Below are 14971 nucleotides of genomic sequence, written 5' to 3'. Positions count from 1 at the left end.
TTGTAATTTTTAACATTTTTGATAGTTTTTTAGTGAAATGGTAGGGGTACAAGTACCCCCTTACCATTTCACACAGGGGGAGGGCCGGGATCTGGGGGTCCCCTTGTTAAAGGGGGCTTCCAGATTCTGATAAGCCCCCCGCCTGCAGACCCCCACAACCACCGGCCAGGGTTGTGGGGATGAGGCCCTTGTCCTCATCAACATGGGGACAAGGTGTTTTGGGGGGAAACCCCAAAGCACCCTCCCAATGTTGAGGGCATGTGGCCTGGTACGGTTCAGGAGGGGGGGCGCTCTCTTGTCCCCCCCCTCTTTTCCTGCGGCCTGCCAGGTTGCGTGCTCGGATAAGGGTCTGGTATGGATTTTTGGGGGGACCCCACGCTGTTTTTTTTAAAATTTTGGCCGGGGTTCCCCTTAATATCCATACCAGACCTGAAGGGCCTGGTATGGAATTTAGGGGGAACCCCCACGTCATTTTTTTTTTAAATTTTGGCCGGGGTTCCCCTTAATATCCATACCAGACCTGAAGGGCCTGGTATGGAATTTAGGGGGACCCCCCACGTCATTTCTTTTTTTAAATTTTGGTTCGGGGTTCCCCTGTGGGGAATTCCCATGCCCTTTTTATCAATGAACTTCTATGTGTATTGTCGGACCGGCAATGCATTAGCCGCGAGTAGTTTTAAATGACTTTTTTTCCTTTGAAATGTCATTTTGCTGTCAGACTGTTCTAAACACGGGAAACATGCGCCCCTTTACAGGCATACTATAGACACCCCCCAGCTACGAAATTTAAAGGAATATTACACTTTTATTGTTTCACTTTAAGCATTATTAAAATCACTGCTCCTGAAAAAACAGCCGTTTTTAAAACTTTTTTTTGCATTGATCCATGTCCCCTGGGGCAGGACCCAGGTCCCCAAACACTTTCCATGACAATAACTTGCATATAAGCCTTTAAAATTAGCACTTTTGATTTCTCCCATAGACTTTTAAAGGGTGTTCCGCGGCATTCAAATTTGCCGCGAATACCCCAAATTGTTCGCTGTTCGGCGAACTTGCGAACAGCCGATGTTCGAGTCGAACATGAGTTCAACTCGAACTCGAAGCTCATCCCTAGTTATGATCCTTACCCTTAATATTGTATGGCATATGTCCCATAGATAAAGTACAACATTTCTAAGAATAAAATAAAACTAGTATATTTGAATCAGAGAGTTTTACATGACCTAAAAGAAATTACTAAACAATGAGGGTACTGAAAATGTGCTAAAGGTGAACTCTAGGCACATAGCTAGATACACAGTTAATACACATATATAAACTGTCTCATCTGCTGAAGGATTAGTAATTCTGTCTAGGGGCATTTTTGGTTCTTACACCTCTGCCAGACAAAACAGTTAGGGGGTGACACCATTTTATCTGTTAGAATTAAATTAATGTCCAGCATACAATGTTTTCTGGAGGATTAAAGAAAACAAAACAGCAGCTCTACCTGCAATACCCACCTTAAATTCAGAGCTGCCCCAACAGTACCTATTCTCTGGCACAAGTCAGTCAATGAGACTGAAGACATATCTTGGGTGTGTGGCTTCATGGAACCCAAGGGAGTTTCACCACGGTGCCCTGCATTCACAGTGTACTGTTGGAGGGAGTGACGATGATATCATCGCAAATGCTGACAGGATGATGAAATGCTAGCTGTATATAAATTTCCATTTATTTTTATACAAATACACAACTGCATTAAAGTTTAAGGAAGTAGACTGGATGTAATAAAAGCCGTAAAGACAAACTACGTTAGCAAAGGCTAAACCTAGAAATTGCTAATGTTTGGCTATTAAATCCAATCCCATAAGGTTATGCAAATATATAAACTTGAATAAAAAATCTGGTTAATATAGTGCTTCTGAAAGATAAATTAGGAAACTGGAAAAGACAAATCAAAAGCTGAGATTGTGCATACAAGTCTTCTATCTGTCTTTACAAAGGAGTTAATAGTGTTAGGGAAAACTGTGGGCAGATGAAGCAAATTTTCCCTGTTTAGCATTACTTGCCTAATGCAGGAAGAGGTGCAGTTACATGCAAACAAGATTATGGTAGATAAAGCGTCTGACCCAGATGGCATCCATCTAAAGGAATTAACCTTCATTATTGATTGCGCACTATAAGTATCCTGTGTTCTCAGACTCTCTTTCGACTGGGATAGCTCTAGAAGGCTGGAATAGGGGAACTATAGACCAGTAAGCCAGACCTCTGCCGTATTTAAATTATTGCAGGATATATTAAAGGAAAAAATATATATGGCAGACAATAATCTAATAACAGAGAATCACTTTGGATTCTTGAAAGGTAGGGAGCATCTCATTTTTATAATCCGTTTTTATAGATGTTGGAAGTGATATGGATTTGATATGTTTGTATTTTGAAAAAAAAACAAAAACTTTTCAATACTGTTCTTCATAGTAGCCTGAAAGTAATAATGCAATGACTAGGGTAGGGATATGCAATTAGTGGACCTCCAACTGTTGCAGAACTACAAGTCCCATGAGGCATAGCAAGACTCTGACAACCACAAGCATGACATCCAGAGGCAGAGGCATGATGGGACTTGTAGTTTTCCAACAGCTGGAGGTCCGCTAATTGCATATCCCTGGACTAGGGTGTAGGCGCCCCTGTAGAAGAAAGAGCAGGGCAACAGCTGATAAAAGAGCATTGTAAAAGGCAGAGCAAGAAAGCTTAGGGACTGACTGCAGAGGAAACAGGTCATTACATTTTTTATAATGATAAAAATCCATTTTACATTTTTGGGGGGTTTAAACTAGTGTAAATTTATCTAATATAATTTGTAAAGGTTTCCATGGATGAAAAGGTAAGTAACTGATTCATAATGTATAAAAAAACTCCTTTAGAACAAGCAATAGGCTTTGAGCTTGTGGCGATGGAAAAATGCAGCCTGCTTTTGAAATCATCTTGAGACATTTCTAAGATCATTTAGAATTTAATGACAGATGCTTTTAACCTGCATTTGACCTCTTTTTGCTCTGAATGTGACCTGATTCAAGCTGATTTTGCGCTCCTATAGACTAGTACAAGGAGAGAAGCAGGCCTGATGCAAACAAAAGCCTATCAACATTGGTCCTAATTGTAATAAGTGTCATAAACCATTGGCTCATTATGTAAACTACAGGTAACCAGTTCAAGCAAACTACTAAATTAGATGAGGGCAATATATACTGATTATTATATTACTTTTATAATGTGGAGGAAATGTAAGGATCCAGAATAACAGCCTTACTTAAAAATATAAATCATTCAGGAATTTCATCTTGGTTCATGTTGAAGTAAACAATTAAACAGAAAAAACATTCAAGAATTTCAAGATGACATTATTTGGATTTTCTCCATTTGGTTTGAGATAATACATCTGTATTTCTATACCTTTCATTTCCAGTTGCCAATAAATTTGGATACATTTCACAATATTTTATATTCTATTCCTAAGGCTGTGCTAGTTTAATTAACACCATTCACGTACATGTGAAAACACTTTGTAGACAAATTTTACAAATATTGTTATATACTCATACAATTTAAGTACTCAAACAATGCAGTTTAATCATGTTTATCTGTAAAAATATTTTAAAATAATATTTTTTGTTTAATAAATAGGAAGTTTACGTGGGAAAAGAAACTCTGTGCACAATTGATGGCCTTCACTTTAATAGCACTTACAATGCAAGAGTTAAGGCCTTTAACTCATCAGGGCTTGGACCTTATAGTAAGACAGTAGTTTTGCAGACTTCTGATGGTAGGTAAATCCAAGAAATGTATTCTATTAAAGATGTTTTTTTTTTTGTTTTTTTTTACCACGCTGGAAATTACCCTGATACCAAACCCAGCTTTGATTCTGTTTGACAACAGTAACGATCCATCCACCCTCTTAAACTATTGTGAATATTTTTTTAAAGCTGTGAAAGTAATGTTACCCGATATTCAACTACCATTCAATGGAGTTTAATTTTTTTGGTGCATGTGTTTTAAATTCCAGTGATTGATTCAATTCCAGTGAATATTTGGTGAATGTCACATCCATTGCTATATAAATATGCCCCTTAGTTTTCTGTCTGCTTTATTATGCCAGGAGAAAAATTATCCTTTATTGTAAAATCTCTAGTCCACCTAAAATTACTGAATGGAAAAATTCAGACATTAATTGTCTGAAAAATATGATAAAATATAGGCCAAATGGATTGAAAATCATGACCACCCTCACACTTTTTCTCAATGGCCTGTGTACATATTTAACAGTATTCCTAATGTTATAAATAAAATCTGATGGTCCACAAGAATCGTACACCCACACTTGAGGTCCCACCACTGCACCAGGGACACACTAAATATAAATGAATAAATGAAAAGCTTCCACTTTAAATGAAACAAAATATGAAAAGCATTTACCATATAAACAAATACAAGTAAATAGTAGCCCTAGTAGTTAAAATCATATAACACCCAGTGACAAGTGTTGGTGACTAGTAAACTGATGATACAAAATATATAAATATGACCATAATCCGTGAATAGATAGTCCATATGTAAGATACTGTATGATGTCTCAAGCAAAACAGCAATCTTGAATTCTTCCACCACACCATGTGCACTTGGTGATTTCACACCCCTCTGGATATGCTCCAATAGTGCAGGAACGTTGTGGTAAATTTATTTAAATGAAAAAAGTTTAAACGTTACGCTCACATGAAAATAGGTAAATGAAAGCATATATATATAACCACTTGCAGCAGCAAGAACTGGCATGATATGGTCACAGCAGACCCAGCGTGTGGGAACTGTATCTCACCCACACAAGATCTTGAACCTTGGAATATCACTTCCGGTATTGCGTCAAACGCCACAACTGGTTGCCATACAGCCACGTCCCGAGGCGTTTTGTCATCACGACTTACTCATGGGATTGTGGCTGTATGGCATGGCAACCTTCCCTTTATAATATCTCATCTATTGATGACAGCAAACATCCTATGGCGCATGCGCTAGCTTTGTGTCCCCACAACCATATTGCAGCCAGTCCCTCCTCTGCTTACAGTTGATTAGCAGGGTATCATATTAATCCAAATAAGCATATTAATACTAAAAATATACAACATCACACATAAGCGATTCTGCAACTACTCATAACGAATTAAATGAAGAGAATGCAAGCTATATAATTAGTATAGAAGCACATTAACAACCCAATTAACATAAACACATTGAATTAAAATCTGTCTATATAACATTTAATTAGTTCTTATAAAACCACAAAATAATTACTTCATAAATTCTAAACCACATGAACCCATTCCTAAAATTAGGCTGACAGACCAATTAAATCATATTAAAAATGATTTATAAAACAATTGAAATCCAGCTCAATGTTTAACCCTCCAGGAGCATGAGAGTGCAAGGCATCTTCATCTGGTGAGTGCATATCCAGAGGGGAGTGGAATCACCAAGTGCATGTGGCGTGGTGGAAGAATTCAAGATTGCTGTTTTGCTTGAGACATCATGTCTTACATATGGACTATCTAGTCACGGATTATGGTCATATTTACATATTTTGTATCATCAGTTTACTAGTCACTAACACTTGTCACTGGGTGTTATAGTATTTTAGCTACTAGTGCTACTATTTACTTGTATTTGTTTATATGGTAAATGCTTTTAGTATTCCTAATGTACCTACAACCTAAAATTCTATTACTTTGTGTCTAACCAGATGTTAATTGTAAACTATGTTTGCATGTGTATGTACCTGCTTAAGGACAAATGACAAGAAACCAATCTTGTCACCATTTTTCTAGGTAAATATATTTCTAAAGGTGCAATTGACATGAAATTGCACAACATGTCGGTAAAAACCCATGCAATTCATACGTACAAAGAAACCAAAACAAATAAGTTCAGAAATTATGTGTAATAAAATGGAATGACACAGGGAAAAAATATTGAACACGCTAAGTGAAACCTATTTAATACTTTGTGCAAAATCGTTTTGTAGTTGGTAATGACAGCTTCAAGATGCCTCCTGTATGGAGAAACTAGTCACATGCATTGCTCATGGGTGATTTTGGCCCATTCTTCCACACAAACAGTCTTCAAAGCTTCAAGGTTCCATGAGCCTCTTCTATGAACTCTGAACTTTAGTTCTAGATTTTCTATTGGATTTAAGTCAGGTGATTGGCTGGGCCATTCTAGCAGCTTTATTTTCTTTCTTTGAAACCAGCTGGGAGTTTCTTTGGCCTTGTGTTTGGGATCATTGTCTTGCTGAAATGTCCACCCTCATTTCATATTCATCATCCTGGTAGATTGCAGCAGATTTTTATAAAGAATGTCTTGGTACTTGTTCCATTCATCCTTCCTTTAATGATATGAAGTTTGCCAGTAATATATGCTGAGAAACAGCCCACACCATTATGTTCCCACCACCAAGCTTCACTGTTGATATGGGGGTATTTTTGGGGTGATCTGCAGTGCCATTTGACCTCCAAACATGGTGTGTACTGTGGCATCCAAAGAGCTCAATTTTGGTCTAATCTGACCAGACTATAGTCTCCCAATATTTCACAGGCTTGTCTAAATATTGTGCAGAAAACTTTAAATGAGCTCCAATATGCTTTTTCTTCAGCAATGGAGTCTTGCATGATGAGCGTGTATACAGGCCATGGCGGTAGAGTGCATTACTTATTGTTTTCTTTGAAACAATTGTACCTGCTAATTCCAAGTCTTTCTGAAGCTCTCCACAAGTGGTCCTTGGCTCTTGGGCAAATCTTCTGATAAGTCTTTTCACTCCTCTGTCAGAAATCGTGCAAGGAGCACCCGGTCGTGGACGGTTTATGGTGAAACGATGTTCTTTTCACTTTTGGATTATGGCCCCAACAGTGCTCACTGGTAGATTCAGAAGTTTAAAGATCCTTCTGTAACCAATGCCATCAGTATGTTTTGCAACAATAAGGCTGCAAAGGTCTTGAGAGCTCTTTGCTTTTACCCATCATGAGATGTTTCTTGTGGGACACCTTGGTAATGACACATCTTTTTATAGGCCATCAGTTGAGACTGAACCATATTTTTTTTAACAGAAAAGTTTTTTATTGAGTAAGAGCAAGAACATACAATTAGTTAAATTGCACAACAATACATATCATAAGGAAAGTTTTGAGGGTGGAGATTAACCCCAGGGTTTACACCTGACAGCAAGAAAAAAAAAAAAACATTTACCACCATATATGCAAGAGAAAAGTATGCCCTCTACTCATATCTACCGAACCTATTTGTGGATCACATATGTTCATTACCTGAGGGATTGGGGTTAGGAAAAGGGAGGGAAAGAGAGTGGGGGGGGGGGGTCAGGAGCAACATAATCTTTGGGATATGAAGGTGGGAGCTGAAGGGGGGAGGAGAAAATGGGAGGGGGGAGGTAGGGGGAGAGGGAGCAAAGGATAAACCAGTTCAATTGAAAAATCACAAACAGGTTTCCACAAGCTCAATAATGGGGCTTAACCACAAGCACTGATCCAGTTGGACTAGATTTTATCAAACTTCTTTGGGCAATTTCTGCTCTCATACGTGTTAGGTGAAGTTAACAGTTTGCTGCCATGAGGCTCGTTTAGGGGGATCCACAGACTTCCATCTTAACAAAATTTCCCTTCTCACATAAAATAAGGTAAAGGTAAGATAGAGCTTAGTATCCCTATCCTCCTATATCTTCCAAGTGACTCAATAGTAAGACAAGTGGGTCCAAAGGCACAATAGTACCACACAAATCGCTCAGAGTATCAGCCACTCATTCCCAATAAGGATGGAGCCTAGGGCAAGACCATACCATGTGCCAAAATTTGCCAGGTTCGATGGTGCACCCAGCAAACAGTGGGTCGAGTTGGGGATAAATATTAGCCAGTCTTTGTGGGGTATAGTATGCCCTGGGAAGGAATTTAAGTTGTATTCATCTGTCTCTTGCTGCGATCATGGAAGGGACGAAGAACCAGCTGATATTAATTTGCACTGGATTGCTTTCTAATTACTAATTTCAGCTGGTATCTTGGCTTTGCATGCCTTTTTGCACCTCCCTTTCTTTATGTGTTCAATACTTTTTCCCTGTGTCATTCCATTTTATTACACATAACTTCATTTCTGAACTTATTTTTGTTTGGTTTCTTTGTATGTATGAATTGCATGGGTTGTTACCGACATGGTGAAAATTTCATGTCAATTGCACCTTTAGAAATATATTTACCTAGAAAAATGATGACGTGTTCAATATTTATTTTACCCGCTGTATATACCGTACATACTGTATATATATTTTATCTTGCCCTCCCTAAAAAAATACAATTTAGTGGACTTCCCACTTGGCTATAATAAACAATTCCCTCTTTTAATATCTTTAGCAGTACAACTACGTTCTAAGTCTGGTTCCCTACCCCTCTCCCTTACCACCCTCTCACTCCCCTCTATACCCGGTTACCTAAATGTTTGTAATGCAGTTGTTTTGCAGTGCCTATTATAAATGTCTAAAAAGAGTTTCTTCTCTATTGCAATTCCAGTGGCGGCTGGTGCTCCATTTTTGGGGGGGTCAGGAAACAAATCCCCTGCCCACTCGCAAGCCCGCTCGCCAGCCATGCTTGCAAGACCGCAATGCCTGCACTTACCCCAGATCGTGGGCGGCTTTTACTCCCGGTTGCTTTTCCTCCTGGCCAATCCGATCTCAGGACTTGCTTCCTGTCCTGATTGGCCGGGAGGAGAAGCAGGAAGACAATAGAGAATGTAAATTTGCTATTGTCACAAGTGGGTGGACACAGGGCACAGTGCCCTGCACCCCGAGCCCAAACTTTTTGAAGCCGATGAAAGCCTCAACCTCTAATTATGTGCTTCACAAAAATAAAAACCTGTAGAACTCTATGTGTCCAGCGCCCTGCACAGAGATTAGGGGCCGGTGCTTAGAGATTAGGGGGGCGGCACCACTGCGCCCCTTATGGATAGGTTGCCACTGTGCAATTCCCTATATAATCATTTAAATGTAGCTCTGTTTTTTGGAACCAAGTTTGTTTTATAAAAAGCAGCATAGGCAAGCTGTACTCACCTTCCCTGTGTGCCCCCACCACCAAAGTCTTTCAGATATGATAAAATATGACATTCCCCTGTCTACTCAGAATGCAGCATTGGGTACCTGAACAGGTAGTCACTAGGTCAGTGCTGTCACATGGGAAAGGAATCAGACAGATGAGCCCTAAACAAGGTTCCAGCTTTCATAAAGTCAAAGCACACGCATAGTGAGTTGCTCTGGCATCAGATCAGGCCAGTATGAGCACACTATGAAGTGAAGTACAAGCCGCCTATGGTGCCTCCTACAAAGCAAACCCGTTACTTTGCCTAGTATGGATAGAAAACAAGTTCACTTTAAGTAATGGCAATTATTTAAGAAGTCAATTTGTCCTTTCTAATAAAAAACTTTGCTTTTCTCTAGTGGCATTTTTCACATTTGACTCGAATACTGCACATCGGGATATTGTACTGTCCAATGACAACATGACGGCCTCTTGTAGCAGTTACGATGACAGAGTTGTTTTGGGCACAGCTGCATTCTCCAAAGGAGTTCATTACTGGGAGGTACAAGTTGACAGATATGACAACCATCCTGATCCAGCATTCGGTGTTGCCAGAATTAATGTGGTAAAAGATATGATGCTTGGAAAAGATGACAAAGCCTGGGCTATGTATGTAGATAATAATCGAAGCTGGTTCATGCACTGCAACTCTCATACTAATCGGTAAGTCATAATTAGTGATAAGATCTTTTTAATTAATTTGTACTCTAAACCAGTGGAACCTGGGAGGGAACTAATTCTTACGCAATCTACGTATCTAGTCTTCATTTCTATGATAAAATTTAAAAATATTTAAGAAAACGTATCATGGCAAAGAAAAACATGTAAAATTGCCTATGATTAAGGCTGTTTGCCAAAACATGTAAACTGTTCTTATGATTTGCCAGCTCTCTTCATCTATCTGCAACATGTAAAATACAGTAACATACAGCAGTGAATCAGCAGTAATTAGTCAAAAGTAAAGCTATGCACTTTGCACATCAATATTCTCCTTTCTATATATACACTATTTCTGCTGTTTGTCCCCACTGGGCAGATTCATTCTTACTGAATGTCCTAGTGACCACTTTTACCAGGAAAGAAAAAATGTACATTTGTTAGGAAAGAACTAGATGGGAAATCTCCCCTAAGGGATACCTATCCGAGTGATATCTGTCAAAGGTTGACTTTCCCACAGACTTCCCCTGGCTTTCGTTTGTATCTCTGGGACTGGAAATAAGGAAAAATGTTCAGAATGAGAATACAGAGTGCAGCTAGCATAGAAGCTTTGGCTGAAGTTCCATGTTTGGTGATCTCCCTGAACACTCTTTGGTTATTGCTTCTTCAGAAATTAATGTTTTAGCTCTGTCAGTTCATGCAGTGCTCCAAATTGAGTAAGAGTTGTTTGTGTGCTTGAAACATATACTTTTACAACTGTTAAATGTTTCAAACTTTATTGGCATTCCCTTAAACTTGTATCGGGAGAAAAGTAGTTTGGATGTGAACAAACGGCCATTGACAGAAGCCCTTATCTAATGCTCAGTATTTTTGCAGTAAAATAGCACTGTGTTCCACCAGTTACCTAGATTCTTTTTTTTTATGTATGTATATAGTACAGGCTGTACATAAACTACTAACATATGTTTCCATTTACAGAACAGAAGGAGGTGTAAGCAAAGGAACCACAGTTGGCATACTCCTTGATCTTAATAAACACATACTAATATTTCATATTAATGGCAAGCAGCAAGGACCTGTAGCTTTTGAGAACATTGATGGTGTGTTTATGCCAGCAATTAGTCTCAACCGAAATGTACAAGTAAGTCATGACAAAACCTGCCATGTGACAATCTATCTCTACGCAGAAAGTCTCAAAACCATTTTATAAACCGTATGACTCAAGAAGAAAGGTAGGGTGAAGAAAGATGAGCTCTGCAGTTAAGCTTAACCTGGTAGCCTAGAGCTCCACCTCTTTGTTGGAACCTGTAAAAAAAATGAATGCTTTATAAGTAATATTTTACCCTTCTAAACAAAAAGTATACTATAGTATTTTTTTTACATTGTACATAATAAATATAGAAAATAATATAGATTTCCAAAGAGCCAGACTTTTCTAAACAGCACTGCATACTACTAGCACTAGCACTACTAAGATATTAAATGGGACTAAATTCTAGATATTGAAAACTGAGGAAAAATTGGCGTGCTTTAGGAACATATTAAGTAAAGATATTATCCAGCACGTTCAAATGGGCAACAAATATAAAAGGTCTAAGGTTTAACCTAGGTAGCTAAACTTTAACATAAAAAAACATATTAAAGAGAAAAAAATGGCCTTTAAAAATATAAGGCCAAGGAGTCATCGTTGTTGGTATTCGAACACTACAAGGAATGCAATAAGAAATGAGTGCAATCAGAGAAGCTAAAATAGACTACAAGAGGCACATAGCGGAGGAGAGGTCAGAGCATATAGGCCCCATAAATAATAATCAGGGGAAGTTGGTTACAAATGACAAGGAGAAGACAACTGTGTTAAATGCATTCTTCTCCTATGTTTTTACAAAGGAAAAGGGGGGATATAGTATTCAAGACTGTATCATTAGTAACAGAAGCCCTTGTCCAAAAAAGACCGGAAAAACTTTAACGCAAATAAATCACCAGAACGAGATGGCTTACACCTGAAAGTCAAAGAACTTAACCAGGTTATAACTAGGGCATTATTCCTGATTTTTATAGACAGCTCAAGACTGGAATGGTACCAGCTGATTGGCAAAAAGCCAACGTGGTACCAATATTCAAAAAAAGGGCAGAGATATACTGTATACCTGGAAACTGTTAGGGGGTGATAATGGACTATATTCAAGAATTTGCATATGAAAACAGTATCATTAGTAGTAATCAGCATGGATTCGTGAAAGACTGTTCTTGCCAGACCAATCAGCTAACATTCTATGAGGAAGTGAGCTGCCATCTAGATAAAGGAGGCCTGTGGATGTGGTGTATCTGAATTTTGCAAAAGCATTCGCTACAGTTCTGTCAGGAAAGGTTTCACCTGCTGGTGGCGCTGTCAGATCTATGGGCCACAGTACTGGTGTCCACCAGCGGGCATCTGGAGCCGACATCATCTCCTGTAATCAGGCGTCACCTGAGAGGTGGAGGTGTACTTATACCCGGTAGATGCTTGCACTCATCTTCTTGGTATTGTTCCTTGAGCCCTGACCTGTGTTTGCTATCCTGAAACTTGTATTCCTGAATCCTGTAACCTGTACCTTGTATCCTGTGTTCCTGAACCCTGCATCCATCCCTAGACTCCTGTTTCCCAGACTGATCCCTTCCTCCTGTTGTCCTCTCCCTGTCCCAACCTGCTCCCTGTTCTATCTGGTTGTTCTCCCATGTATAACCCTGGTTTGATTACGTTTAAGACTATATCTTACACCTGTATATACGTTTGGTTTGGAGAGTTATTATTGTGTGTCACCGTGGTTGGTTGCTGGTTTAGTTTATTGTTTATTAGGTATCCTTTTAATAAATCATATTATTATTACTTTACATGCGTTTGGTCTTCCTTATTGCATAGTCCACACATTTCTGGTCGCACGGGTTCATGACATAATGCCAAGGCTATCCCTGACCAGAAGTGGCTGCACAGAGGAGCCATCTTGGTTTTGTTGTTTTTGCTAAAATGCATCCGGAAGTAGTTGTCTATCTTTCTGTACTGGTGACAGAGGATAATAATTATTGCCATCAGGTACTGAAGGAGTGAGCCGGAGATCAACTTTTAGAGTGTATCCGTCTTGCTCATTCCCTAGTTGATTGGGGCAATATGCTATTTGAAAACCTTCAGCCTTTGATTCAGGTGTGTGCAGAGCTAGCTTTGTCCAGTATTCCTAAAGGCAGTAATGACTTTTTTCCCCCCTTCAGTATGGCTCAGGTAGAATCATTAGTGTGGCTTTTGGAGGATGACTCAGCATATTTCCTTGAGCACTATGCAGCATGTTCCCAACAGGTGCTAGTGGAGTGTGTTAATGCAGTACAGTCTCTCGTCAGACAGGCAGCATGTAAACTGAATTTTGTTCAGCCATTACTACAGGCATGGTCAGATATATTGCACTCAGCCTCAATCAACTTGCAACAACCCATTCCTACTGCCAGACATCTGCCTGCTCAAATGTCTCTCTCTCCATCACCCACGGCAATCGCAGTCTCAGCCCAATATACCCTAATACAAACTAAGTATCAGTACCCGGTTTCCACTTGCTGCACCTACCCTGCCTTTAACCCATCTGCCTCTTCTCTGTTGCCTGCAACAATCCCACAAAAATCCACCTTAGCCACTGCTCCCTCTTCTTTACCGTACTCCAGCCCTTCTCTTCAATCAGCTGCACCCCCTACTTACAGTCCTGCAGTCACTTACAGAACTTCAGTGGCTAAACCAAAGAAGAAACGGAAGTTTTCCCCAACCCATACAATCTTGCCATTATCCCAGTCTGCCTCCACACTAACCGATCTCCAGCCTGCTTCCACACCAGCCAATCAGCTCCAGCCTGCTTCCACGCCAGTCGATCTGCTCCATCCTGCCTTCACACCAGCCGATCTGCTCCATCCTGCCTTCACACCAGCCGATCTTCTCCAGCCTGCCTTCATGCCAGCCGATCTTCTCCAGCCTACCTTCACACCAGCCGATCTGCTCTAGCCTGCCTTCAAGCCAGCCGATCTGCTCCAGCCTGCCTTCACGCCAGCTGATCTGCTCTAGTTTGCCTCCACGCCAGCCGATCTGCTCCAGTCTGTCTCCACACCAGCCGATCTGCTCCAACCTGCCTCCATGATTGCCAATGGGGTTAGGCTAGCCTCTGATGGTCCTGAACCTGATGGTCCTGAACCCGATGACCCACCTAACCCTGCCAACCTTCTGCCTACTGTCCAGCCTGATGTTCCAGTATCCATGATCCAGCCTGATGTTCCGGTGCCTGCGGTCCAGCCTGAATTTCCGGTGCCTACGGTCCAGCCTGAAGTTCTGGTGCCCGCAGTCCAGCCTGATGATTCCAGTGCTCGCAGTCCAGCCTGAAGTTCTGGTGCCCATGGCCCAGCCTGATGTTCCGGTGCCCGCGGTCCAGCCTGAAGTTCTGGTGCCCACGGCCCAGCCTGATGTTTCGGTACCTGTTCTCCAGGCTGATGTGTCGGTGCCTGTTTCCCAGCCTGATGTGCCGGTCCGTCCCGATGTCCCAGTGCCCTCTGTCCGGCCTGATGTTCCAGTGTCTGCTGTCCAGTCCGATGACCCGATGCCTTAAGTCCAGCTCGATGACCCAGTTCCGATGCCCAGTCTGATGTCCCAGTGCCCACTGTCCGGCCTGATGTTTCAATGCCTGTTGTCCGGCCTGATGTTCCAGTGCCTTTTGTCTGGCCTGCTGTTGCAGTGACCGCTGCCCGGCCTGATGTTCCAGTGCCTGCTATCCAGTCTGATGATCTGATGCCCGATGTCCGGCTTGATGATCCAGTTACTGACACCCGGCCTGATGTTGCAGTGCCCGCTGTTCGGCCTGATGTTTCAGTGCTTTCTCTCCAGTCTGATGATCTGATGCTTGACGATCCAGTTCCTGATGCTCGGCCCGATGTTCCAGTGCCTGCTGCCAGGATTGATGTTCCAGTGCCTGCTGTCCAGTCTGATGATCCAATGCCCGATGTCCGGCTTGATGATCCAGTTCCTGATGCCCGGCCTGATGTTCCAGTGCCCACTGTCCGGCCTGATGCTCCAGTGCCTGCTCTCCACTCTGATGATCCGATGTCCAACTTGATGTTCCAGTGCCCGCCGTCCGGCTTGATGTTCCAGTGCCTTT

General features: G+C 41.1%; 1 protein-coding gene across 2 annotated transcripts in view; it reads left to right on the top strand.

Moving 5' to 3' along the window:
- Positions 1-14971, top strand: part of TRIM67 (tripartite motif containing 67) — a 129398-nt gene that overhangs the window by 105852 nt on the left and 8575 nt on the right. For both annotated transcript variants that reach the window (XM_073627886.1, XM_073627885.1), the window contains exons 7-9: positions 3667-3805; positions 9518-9821; positions 10794-10956. In XM_073627886.1, coding sequence (XP_073483987.1) covers positions 3667-3805; positions 9518-9821; positions 10794-10956 — 606 coding nt within the window. The remainder of the gene's footprint in view (positions 1-3666; positions 3806-9517; positions 9822-10793; positions 10957-14971) is intronic.

Source organism: Aquarana catesbeiana, linkage group LG04 (assembly GCF_042186555.1).
Source record: "Aquarana catesbeiana isolate 2022-GZ linkage group LG04, ASM4218655v1, whole genome shotgun sequence".
Taxonomy (NCBI): domain Eukaryota; kingdom Metazoa; phylum Chordata; class Amphibia; order Anura; family Ranidae; genus Aquarana; species Aquarana catesbeiana.
This window is presented reverse-complemented; position numbering and strand designations above follow the sequence as displayed.